We start from the raw sequence: 12274 nt of genomic DNA, 5'->3' as shown, positions 1-12274 counted from the left end.
AGAGTCTTGCTCCTTTAAGCCTGTTTTTTAACATTTTATGGCACCATTCAGGGAACCACACATGCTTTTATGGTGGATTTGTTTAAGACTGCAACCTTTAAAAACTGGTGTGAAATACTGAGTGTATAAAGCTAAACTTTGCCTACGGATGATGTGGGTGCATTTTGAATCGGCCCCATCGGCCATGTCTGACTTACAGTTTAGCGTCTGTGAGTGACAGCCAACTTTTGGGGCATTCCGGTTTAGCCAGCGTTTAGTGATAAAGGACTTCCAACCAAGACTTCCTTTTTGGTGCGCTGCTTTGTTTACAGTCCAATTAGCAACTGTGTGTTCAGATCAGAAGTGAAACAAAATTCGCCCCTCCAGATATGTCTGCAAAAAAAGTTCTTAACTTTGCCAACATTACAGAATAGTAAAAATAAAGTTTGTCACATCTGTCCTCAAGAGGAGAAGTAACCAGCTTTTCAAATGCTCGTTTGTTGAACTGAGGTCGGCTCCATAATTTCTGATGCATTCCAGGACGTCGGGAAATCTAATCGCCGATCAGCTTTCGAGACCCAGATGTTATTAGGACCAGCTCGTTTAGGCCATGACAATAAAAGGAGCTCCACACAGTAGGCTTTCTTTAAAGAATAGTTTTAATGGAAGACCAAATAATAGCTTTATTTCAAAATCAAATACTAAACCATAGTGTTAATTCAAAACCAATCAAAAAGGAAATGAGGAGCTTGGCTGTCCAGGGAGGGAGAGAGACGGAAGCCAAAGGAGACCTGGCTTTTATGCTCTTCCATCCAGGTGCAACAGGTCTGCAATCCTTGTTGGGCGGAGTCACCAAGCAACCAGGAAGGCAGATACTAATGCAGAAGACCAAAAGCAGACCACACAGCCCAGGGGAACACGCACGGCCAGGACCGTCACAAAGCATCAAGCGAAACTGTTGCTCAAGTTGAAAATTTTGACGGATTGTTAGCTGAAGTTACATGCAGATATCTGTTTATAGACACTCACCAAAGCCTGCTTATACGTGATTGGTCAATACAACTCAGACTACAGACTGAAACCAGTATAATCCTATATTGAAATCTGGTCCCACATGTAGATATGTAGATATTGTAAATAGTTATTAGTCTCAACTTGACTTCTGAAAGAAAAGGCCAAGATGACAAAGAGCGAGCAAACTGTTACTTGAATTTTAAATAAAATGTGGAGCCTGTTTTCTCAGATGAAAATTAATATTTTTATTGAAATCTTAATAAAACTTCATATTAAAAAAAGAGTCACAGACATGTCATAGCAATAGAGACCACCTGTTTATTTATTTAGTGTGATATAATGCGATAAAGAGGACTTTAATTACATTTAACTATATTATGTTTGTAGTTTTAATCTTTAATCACTCTTTCAGGCTTTGAATTGATTCCAGTTTTAATTGCCGTATTTTCATCACAATTTTTTTCCAGAAAAAGTCAGGATTTGTAAATGTTTTGTCTGGCAGTATGAAAGTCAAACGTCAACCCAGAGCTGCCTCAGAGCTGAGTAAACTTCCTGGCCTGTAATGACTTTGGTGTACAAAATAAGATTAAACAGGGGTGTGTCACCATTCTGGCATTCGAGCATTAAGACTGTGCACACACACAGCGTGACACAAAAAGTAACTCTGAGTGAACATTTAAGCAGAGGTTGCTTAAATCTGACAAAGTCTGCGCATGCATACATATTTAGTGCCTACACAGCTTTTTACTCTTGAATCTGACCACTTCTCTGCGTCTTAACCGCTCAGCTCTCTGAATATCTCTTTCTGTTTAATCTCTGTGCTTGAGTTTACTCACCCCTGTTTGCTTGTGTGTGTCAGAAAGTTTCCCAGGGACACTGACCCAGATACTTCTGCAGAGGAGTTTATTTACATCACTCTCATGTCACATGTGGGGAGTGAACTGGTCAGATGCTTGATTGCGACATAAATGTGGTGACTACTTATTGAGACCGTATGAAGGCGTACACATTGAGGTAGCTTGTTTCTAACCAGTTGAGTTAATTATATTTTGTCTAGCATCTCGCAATAACCAAAATCAACATTTGTCCCTTAATTTTATTTACATTTGAAGAATTTAATAACAAGCTAAGCCGTATGCGGGTGCCAGAATCACTGTGTTGGCTGCAGAAGAACACCTCACAGTCAGCCAACAAGCGCTGTTGCCTCGAATGCTAAATGGGATCTTCCCACTTTGAAATTGGAATACATTGAGTAAGTCCTAATCCCTAATCCCATCAAGTCAAACCCACAACAAAGCCTTTCTAAAGCATGTTGCAGCTGAACACAAGTAACAGAAGTAAGAAAAACTCGTGTCTGAAAACACACTGGCACAATGCCCTTGAAATGACAAGGTCATTGATAGTGACACAAAAAGTTATAATAACTGTCGGCTCTGAAGGCTCCAATGTGACCGTTACTTTCTCTTTAGATGGCACATTTTGCTCCACACTGTGGCCTGTATTTTAAGATTAAACTTTATTTACTCTTATTGCAGAGAGCAGGTTGTTGTTTCACTTCTTCTGCAACTCTCGGCTCTCTCAGAGGCCAGCAAAGATAGCTCACTTGTTACAGTCTTAACTGACGGTTGTCATTGTGCGAAAGGATTTCTGGCCTTTAAGTTAAACTCTAAAATCATCTTAAGCATTATTTATCTGTCATTTCGGCAGCCCGGCACACTGTGTCTCTCCCAGCATTAAGTTCAATCTGTATCCAAACTGTCACTTTATTCTGTGACTGTTCCTCCTCTCACTCTGATCTACACACAGCCACACACACACACACACACGTTCTTTGACACATGTCTCCTTCATAGCGAGCCTTTTTATGGGATAATTAATATTTTCCATGGGATGAAGTCTGAAGGAGAAATGGCTTTTTATTTTGGGCAGTTTGCGGAGGTTATTTTTAGCTGCTGCACACAGAGAACAAGAGCAGGGATAACAGTGTGACTGTAGCTGGAGATCAGAACATGTTTGAGTTTATACTGTGAGTAAAAGCTGGCTGTTTGTTTAATTTAAGGAGGGTTTTTATTTTATTATTGAGGACAAAAAAGACTGTAACTTGATTATCTGGAATTTGAATTGACAAGGGAAACCCCTAATCCCATTTAACCTCCTGTTATGTCGATGTTATCACACATCAATGGTGTCCTGCGAGGTCGCTCAATTGGCTCCTTATGTAAGAGTGCGGCCGGCATCATAGCTTCCACACTGGGGGGCATTAAAGGCCAACTGTGCTTTGACCACCAATAGAAATACCCCTCTCCAGCAGGGTCAGCTCTCTGCAAGTTAAGTTCTGCCTATTGAGTACAGGAAATGATTTTTAAAATGTATTCTTTGGGAAATGGTTGACAGGAAAATGTAGTATGTGCACTTTGAAAATGGTAAATCGCTTAATCACGGACAGAAACTGCATCACATGTCATTACAGGCACATACTGTATGATATGAATAACCGCTCAATGCTCACGCCTCTGTTTCTCTGTCCACCAGGCAGCCGAGGGGGGGTCTCTGAAGAAGATGCTGGGTTCAGAGCGCGGTGTTGTCGAAGAATGGCTCTCAGAATTCAAGGTAAAGGCCACATCATGACTCATGTCAGTGAAATGCTCTCCTGGAGGTCATCTTTTGAGGCATTTTGTACAGAGAAACCACAAACTGTGGGCTTAACAGCTCTGATCTAAGAGAGTATTGAGCGTGCAGGTTTTTACACGTCACCTCTTTTCTTCCAACAGTTCAATCCTTTGTAAATAGTTATTCAATTTAAGGAATTCAAGCAAAGATGTTCTTAGGGACGGGTAAGACTCAGCTCTACTCTGCCAGTATCAGCTCTACTTTCATCACTGTTAACTGATACTCCTGGTACCGCTTTTCCTGTTCAGGCTCAACACATTAACTAAACCTGAAGTATTTTTTCCATCTCAGAACACACACACTTTAATTTAATCTGTGAGACATGTCTGACACTCCTAAGTCTCATCATGCTTCCACTAAAACTTGTTTTGGCGAGAAAACATATCAAGTAAGAATCGGCTTTACACACATCATGCAGATTGTAGTAAACTTTCAACTTGTGTAACTGACCAACGTCTCTGACATGTTGTGGTCTCTAAATCACTATAAGCTGATACAATAGACTTAAAAACTGTTAGTAGAATTAACTTCACCTAACCCTAGCTATAAATCAAACATGTCGAGTTGATAGCAGTAGTTCCTGCTTTTTTACATGGCTGTAATATCTGAATGTCACACAAAAAAAGTCTACATGAATAATGCAAATTTGATTGGTCAATTCAGGTGAATGGAATAGTACATTAACTGTACTTTTATAGCGCTTTTCTAGTCTTCCGACCATTCAAAGCGCTTTTACACTACATGTCACATTCACCCATTCACACTCGCACACTGATGGCAAAGTGCCAATCAGGATCTATGCCCATTCATACCCATTGGCTCTGCCTTCAGGAGCAATTTTGGGTTGAGTGTCTTGCCCAAGGACATTTCAACATTTGTCAGGGATCGAACCCCCGACCTTACGATTCCCCGACTCTACCTCTGAGCCTCAGCGGCCCACAGATTTACGACCGGCTGCGCTCAGGCTAACTGCTATTAGAGACAGCAAGCTAATATTAGCATTAGCAGTTAGTTAGTTTTAATGAGATGTGCTGAGTTTTCCTCTTAAAGGAGTAGGATGTGCCTATTGATACCTATGGATACCAAATATTATGGATAGACCGATATTCGGCATTTTGACGCATATCGTCATAGGCCTTTTTTTTTTTTTTTCTTTTTTTTTTATCCGACGGCCGATAAGAGATCAATTTAAAACTGGGTTATTTTGGCTCTGATGCATATGCTTAAAGGCATTTAAACAAAGTTAAGTGTTGGAGTTTGTATTCTTCAAAATTTTGCCGCCAATATTTTCACTTTTACTGCAAATGAATATCGGCTTCAAATATCGGTTATCGGCCTCCTTGACTACTGATAATTGGTATCGATATCGGCCCTGAAAAAACCATATCAGTCTATCTCTACCAAATATTGGCAATTCCTCTAAATTGTAAATGGCCTGAACTTACACTTTTTAGGTCTTTACACTACATGTCACATGTACCCTTTCACAAACACATTTATACACTAATGATGGAGGCTGCTAAGCTAATCAGTACTAACCTAATCCCATTCACACACATTCCTACGCCGATGGCTGTGCCTTTGGGAGTAATTTGGGGTCCCGTGCCCGTGCCTATCTTAAAATATTTATTTTAAATTACTTTGAGGTGTATTTTAACGCCTAACATCAGGGTAAACGGGACAAAATACAGACTAATGAAAGCTGACCTGAGCCTGTTTGGTCTGCCGTGTCCTGAAATGTCCACTGTACATTAAGTATTTTATATCACCCGTGTGAGATCTACGTAGTGTGAAGGGAAGGCAAGCTTAAACTGGATGGCAGAGGAGAGGAACACAAACATTTGAAAGAGAGGAAAAAGGGAGCATGATGAACAGCGAGGCAAATAGATGGGTATGACTCATTGTGTGAGTGGTGCAGGCCGGGCACACTGTGTTCTGTCCTCAAAATGACCATAGTTGGGCCGTGCTGTGAGGATATCTCTCTGCCGTCTGTCATCTGCAGACAAACACACAATCTTGACCATTTACAGAATTTCACCCCAGGATGTTCTGAGCCTGTCAGATATCATCGCTCCGCACTGTTCAGTGCCTTCAAACCGTTATTTGTCGTTCCCTATCTTGAGCATATTCACTTTCACTTTACCTGCCTGGTATTGTTCATGCTGGCTGACTGTCACAGTGTCACGGCTGCAGTTTAATAGAACCAGGGCCATGATTAATGATGTTATTTCATTTTTTTTTTTTTTGTGGAGTTAGAGGACAAATTATTACAGTCATGTGCTCCTGCAGCTGTCAGTGATGACGCAAAATGATGATGATTAGTGATGTCTGAAATTTAAATGTTACTGCTCCCTGTTCAGTAAACTAATGAGTGTTTTTATGTAGGAGATGAATGAGTCAACATGGAAGTGATATCAGACACAGCCGATGATAACTTTAAAGAGGGGGTATTATGCTGTTTCACATTTTAAGACACAATGTTTCAATGTTGTCTATACCAAACATGGATGAAGTTTCAAATCTGTAGGTAAAAGTATGTTGGAGTAATCCCCTTCTAAAGAACTCGCAGGCTGCTGTGAACGCTCGCTTTCAGACAGACTTCTCCAGACGCTTCATTTTATGATGTCACAAAGTGGAGGAACTCTATATTTGGGCATCTGCCCGAGACACAGCAGAACTTCCTGCCCCTGCACAGTTCTAGGACATGCCCACACAGCAGCTCAGACTGCCTCGGAATGTTTTGTCACTCCACCACTCTGCTCAACGGCTCTGCTCGTCAAGTTGGTTAAGAATGCCTTGTAGAAAGTGTTTCTGTGGCTGTGAAGGAAAGACGTCAGTGTTTACTTTTCCAAAGGACAAGTGCGGGAGACATTCATTTCAAATAGAAAAAGTGAAGTTAACTCTTTGCTGACAACTCTGTAACACTGCCACAGGGTAGGAGGCGGGCCTCAAAGAGAGTTCTGCCCCTCGGCAGGCTTCAGAGAGCTGGCCAATCAGAAGAAAGCTGCCTTGTAGAGCGGGGTTTCTTAAAGAGACAGAGCTGACTGAGTTGTTTCAGGCAGAGGCTGTTTGAGGGCCTGCACAGAGCACCAGTGAGAGAAAAATGATGAGTTTTTTTAAGTGTAAATGATGCTAAGCTACATCACAGGTATCACAGAGTGAAATATGGAGCTTGAAATTAGCATTATACCTCCCCTTTAAGGTGCCCTTCTTAAAGCAGGTGCAACAAAGGCAACAAGATGATGAGAATTGATGATGATGAGTATTTGTCATTCAAGTCTGTTTAATTTTGAAAAGGCCGTTTTCCATTCACAAAATAATGGTGTCTATTTGGAGGGATGTAAGGAAAACTGATGCAAAGGCCTTATGTCTCACACATCCAGTCTTGTGAATAAGTGTAAAAATTGTGTGCAATAGCTCAGCAAACCTTTCTTCCTCCTCCTTCCAGTCCTTACCAGAAACCCGCATCCCGAGCTACGCCGGCAGCCTTCATCTGAAGAAGTCCCTGGTGCCAGCACTGTACAGAGTCATCCAGGACCCCAACAATGAGGTGATACACAGAGGGCACACGCATACTAAGAGTCCCAGGTTATGGCTGTTTTTAGCTCAAGGAAATGTGTTGGTTGTGACTCATATAATTTATTCTCAGTTGGCAGAGCAAGAAACTGACACGCAGCTGTGTCTGCAGGCTACACAAGCACACTAAAACACGACCACACTGTACTCGGAGAGAGTGCGATGAACGGGCGCAGTGCCAGCCGCTTTACCTGTGAGATGACGCACTGTGTTTCATGCACACAGGCACACACGCAGCTCTTTCAACATATGCTGCACACACTGGAAAAGCTACATGCAAAGTCAAAAATGCAAACACAGATACTGTATATAACGCAAATCCAGTTTATTATTAGGTGCTGCGACACACAAGCACTCTATTTTTAATGCACAATGTCTTCCATTAGTAGCAAGGCTAAAGTAGTATTTTTCTCTTTATCTAATGACACAATTTTGAGCAGAGGCCTGCGGCACTCAGTGCGTCTCATTGGGCTTTAATTTCACCCAATGATACAGTCTGTGCCCCCTTTTCCCCATTTTTTCATGGATGAACTTTGGTATCAAGCAAACTGGGGATCTAAATTCGATTAGTGTTGTCGCTCTGCTTGCGCAATCCCATTAATGATCAGACAAGCGATCCAGCATGGAGAGATAAAAAGAGAGTGTGTTGGTTGACTGTTGCGTGTTTTTGCTGATGACTTGGAGGTCCAAACGCTTTGCCAAGTTCATTAATGAGTTAGCTGCTTATTTCAGGGTCAGCCACAGTCCAACACACACACACACACACACACACACACATTAGTGCTGTGTGGGCACTCACTTCACTGACCCCTGGACAGTATAAACACATTGGCTCTGCTGGCTCCCCTGAGACTACATCTGACCAGACTTCCATTGTAGTGATTTATCCCCTCTGCTCCTACACGCCTCCCGGTATTGACCCGCAGCAAAACTTTCCCTCTGTCTGTCCACTCCACCGTGTTATAGTAAGGATGACATTCATTCATGCTGCGAAATAGGAGATGTGGAGGAGTGATGCTGCCTCAATGTATATCTGCTGACATATAGAGTTTGGCATATCTCTTTCTCTCATTCACTGGCATACATTTGATGAATCATGTCCAGTTGTCATTATAACTAACAACTCATTAGCCATATTGTCCCTCCAGAATCTCTACCTATTTGCTTTAACCTCTGCCCCCCTCTACAATCCAGCTCCTCGAGCCAGTGTGCCACCAGCTGTTCGAGCTGTACAGGAGCTCTGAAGACCGCCTGCGCCGCTTCACCCTGCAGTTCCTGCCTGAGCTGGTGTGGGTGTATCTGCGCGTCACGGCAAGCAGGGATCGGCAGAGTAACGGGTGCATCGAGGCCCTCCTTCTCGGCATCTACAACCTGGTAGGTGTCCGCCCTCAAAGGTGTAGTTGGCTTTGAGAGGTCACGATCAAGACCTTATACAGAGATATACAGTTGAATAATGCATTACAAACAGGCTAGCTGTGAGATACATTTTTGGGTTGCTATTTTGGATCCCCAATTCGAATGCATGCATATGGTTACCTTGAGGGATGCAAAATAGCAACTGCAAAGTGGCTGCAGAAACAGAGCTGTGGCATAAAATGCAGCACAAGATCAGTGAAAAAACTAAAAAGTCTATATCGTCCAAACTATCCTGATGAATAATTGTCTTTTAAATGGATTGATTGCAATTGTGCCCCGTTGTTTAAATCAACATTTTGATGTCATATGAAGTGTCCCTTTGAAAACTGTGTCCCTAGAGTTGAAAGGATGTTAGGAGGTTTCAGAATCACACCATTGCTATTCTATATTTATGTAAGGGATCATGTATAGCTAGCCGATCATTGTTGTAAAATTAACCCTGATGGGATGATGCCAGACACCGACACAGAGTGGACTCGCTCGCTGTACAATATCCCGCTTATTACACAGCTACTTACTTTAAATCCATAATTTGACACAAAATGTTGATTTTAAATCGTCCTTTCAGCATCTGAGATTAGAACTCTGTCCATAGCAACAGTCTGGTATACATAGCAACGGTCTGCTATGCAGAAATAACAGACCGCATAACACTGCAATTGACCAATAAGAATTGAGTATTCAACAAGGCCATGTAATAAAACTGTATATTGTCACTTAAGTCATGTTTCGTGTTTGTTAGCTCTATAGGGATTACTGATGTAAATTAGCATTATTGCTAACTTAACTTCCTGTATTTATGCAGTGATGTCTATTAACGTAGTTTATCCCTAATAACACCAATGAATACATGAATCATTATGGTCATAAATGCCGAACAGAGACGGCCAAAATTTTACATTTCTGTCATTGAACTTAACACTAAAATAACTAACTAGGTTGGTGTTGCTGTTAAACTGCCACAACACTTTTAAATGACATACCAGCCTTGTTTTGATCCCCAACTCTCAACTCTCCATAGAGCACATATACATCATTCATTAGGAGCGTTAGCATCATACTTTGAGGATTGCATAACACTTTATGCAGATTAGCTGCTGGCCAATATAGAATCTGTGATATTTTTAGAAGAATGGCTGTACGGTTTGTTTTTTGCATCCATGAAGATGACTCTATATGTTTCTGTTCAGTTTCTGTTCAGTTTCTGTTCAGTTTCTAACTGATCTGTGGAAAAGGAAGAAACCCTAACATGCAAATCTCTGATAAGCCGTTAGACCTAATAGAGGTGGAGCATTAGTGAGGCTGCAAGTCTGTTGACATTAAAGACAATCTACAGGGAAAAGCCCAGTTAATGGATAGACCCGGGATAGATTGCATCACCAGGAAACACCCTTGGGGAAATGTGCTAAGAGCCAGAGATATCAATAGGAAGAGCTCCATGTCAGCCAGCATGGCTTAAGGTATATCCATGCATAATTTATTACTCTGTCTATACCGCTACATACACTCACTACATGCTCATAGACCTCACGCCTATGGTCAGTGACAACTAAGCTCTGATAGGCTGCTTTGCTCTCAGCAGCGCCATCAGATATTCAGAGATATACTACCAGGCAGTGAAGGGCAGGACGGGGCCTGCACCGACTGTACGTTCAGGGACGATGGGAGATAAAAGGGATAAAGCCTTTTTGGTACCACAGTCCAAAAGCTAGATTATGGCTGCTTGGATGGATGAACTGATGTTTGTTGTTTTCTCTGCATTATGTCACATGCAGCGGCCCCACACAGACAGAAAACCTGACCATAAGAGCAATTGCAGTTAAAGCACATTTAACTGTATTTAATGATGCAGCAGAATCTGCCCCACCTTCTTACTCTGACATAAATTGCATAAATAAAACTCTCATAAACTCAAAGAAAACACACATTTGTCTCTCAATTAGTTACCCATGCCTGCTGTGCTCACATGCTACAAAAACAATTACTTTGATAACTCTTACGCACCACTTGAATCCCTCTCAGCTGCACGTAATTGGTTTACAGAACAAAGTCAGAATAACAAGTGCTTTCTGCCAAATGACAAATGCCCGGCTCCACGTCTCCGTGAACGAGCTTCATTAGTATTTTGACTGCGATTGTGACGGGCTGAAATAATCAGGCAATTGCGTTCAGAAATGGGATCGTTTTCAGTGCCGCATTAATCTTTGTGTAACGTTTCACTGTGTGAAATTGGAATTGAGTGGTGAGGTTGCTGCCAGTGACATTTAATCTGTCAGAGTCAATAACATGTAGCAGCAGAATGGTTTTACACTAATACAATGTGAGGGACAGTGGATTGTAGGGACGTTGTAAACAGCATGCTGCTAAATGCATGAACTAACTCTTCATGAAAATAAGCTTCTCCTCTGTCTCCTTCTCTGTTTGGTTCTGCAGGAGATCGTGGACAAAGACGGCAACAGCAGGCTCCTCTCCTTCACAATCCCATCTCTGTCCAAACCATCGATATATCATGAGGTGGGGCTCCTGTCTGACCTATCAATCAGTGTCTGTCTCATCTGCTCCCCGACCCCTCCCCTTATATTTTATCTCTCCCTCTCTCTCTCCCCTCTCTCTCTGTTCTGACTTTCTCTCCTTCCCACTGACTTTTGCCGCATTACAGAGACTAACCTAAGTGGCTATTTGGAAGACGACACCTCCTCAGTGCACATTTTAATTAACCTCAGCTCCGGGGCTTATCCCTCTTATTTGTGCTGTCACTTTTTATGTGTGCAACCGAAAGCTTGTACCATGAATGTCTTTGAGGAAAGTTTGTGCAGCCCTCTCTGTGACGGCCAGCTCACTGCCTTTGGGTGCTGCACACCTTAAGAACCTCTTTGTCCCAGAGCCACTTCTTGTCCTTCTGTGTGTATTAGTCTAATTGTTAGAGTGTCGCTGATTCAGATGCAGTATCAGAAATGCCTCTGATACAACCTAAAATGATGCCTTAGGTATATGCGAGGACGCCAGTCAATGCACCGATTTGATACCATCATTTATAACCCCCCCAAAACATCAACTTGTTTAGTTTTCTCCAAAACAGGAGCCTAAACAACCAAATATATATGACTGCCCCTAGCAAATACTGCTTGCTATTGCTTTGCTTGTTTTTCCAATCACACATTTTAAGGCAGTTTATTTTTTTAATTTGAATACTAAAGCAGTTTCATTGGTGTGTTTTTCTACGCTGGACGTCAGGCGGGGCCATGAGCCACGCCGCCGCTAACGTTAGCTCAGCTCGTTCTGTGTGCTCTATTTGTTTTTCCTTCAGTGTACTGAGCCAGGCCGTACAACGACAACAGCAACATCCGTTTAATCTGAGTATTATGCAGCTGTTAAAATATATATACAGCGCTGCAAAAAATTAAGAGACCACTGCAAAAAAAAGAGTTATTCTCTGGTTCTACTATTTATAGGTTTGTTTTTGTGTTAAATGAACATTTGTTTATTGTAAACAACATTTCTTCCTTCATCCAAACAAAATATTCTCCTTTAGGTCTTTATGTGCAGAAAATGACAGCTGGTTAAGATAACAAAAAGATGCAGAAAAATGTATGTATTTCAGAGCTTGAATAATGCAAAG

General features: G+C 41.8%; 1 protein-coding gene across 2 annotated transcripts in view; it reads left to right on the top strand.

The window, feature by feature from the left end:
- The window catches only part of LOC138592494 (hyccin 2-like), a 46394-nt gene that overhangs the window by 16602 nt on the left and 17518 nt on the right, over nt 1-12274 (top strand). For both annotated transcript variants that reach the window (XM_069663314.1, XM_069663315.1), the window contains exons 3-6: nt 3526-3603; nt 7112-7213; nt 8434-8613; nt 11089-11169. In XM_069663314.1, coding sequence (XP_069519415.1) covers nt 3553-3603; nt 7112-7213; nt 8434-8613; nt 11089-11169 — 414 coding nt within the window. In that variant the 5' untranslated portion in view covers nt 3526-3552. The remainder of the gene's footprint in view (nt 1-3525; nt 3604-7111; nt 7214-8433; nt 8614-11088; nt 11170-12274) is intronic.

The sequence above is a fragment of the Semicossyphus pulcher genome, unplaced genomic scaffold, assembly GCF_022749685.1.
Source record: "Semicossyphus pulcher isolate SPU_LCO1_2020_fin unplaced genomic scaffold, fSemPul1.0.p SCAF_15, whole genome shotgun sequence".
Classification (NCBI taxonomy): Eukaryota; Metazoa; Chordata; class Actinopteri; order Labriformes; family Labridae; genus Semicossyphus; species Semicossyphus pulcher.
The sequence above is the reverse complement of the archived record's forward strand: the minus strand, read 5'-3'. Positions and strand labels throughout refer to the sequence as shown.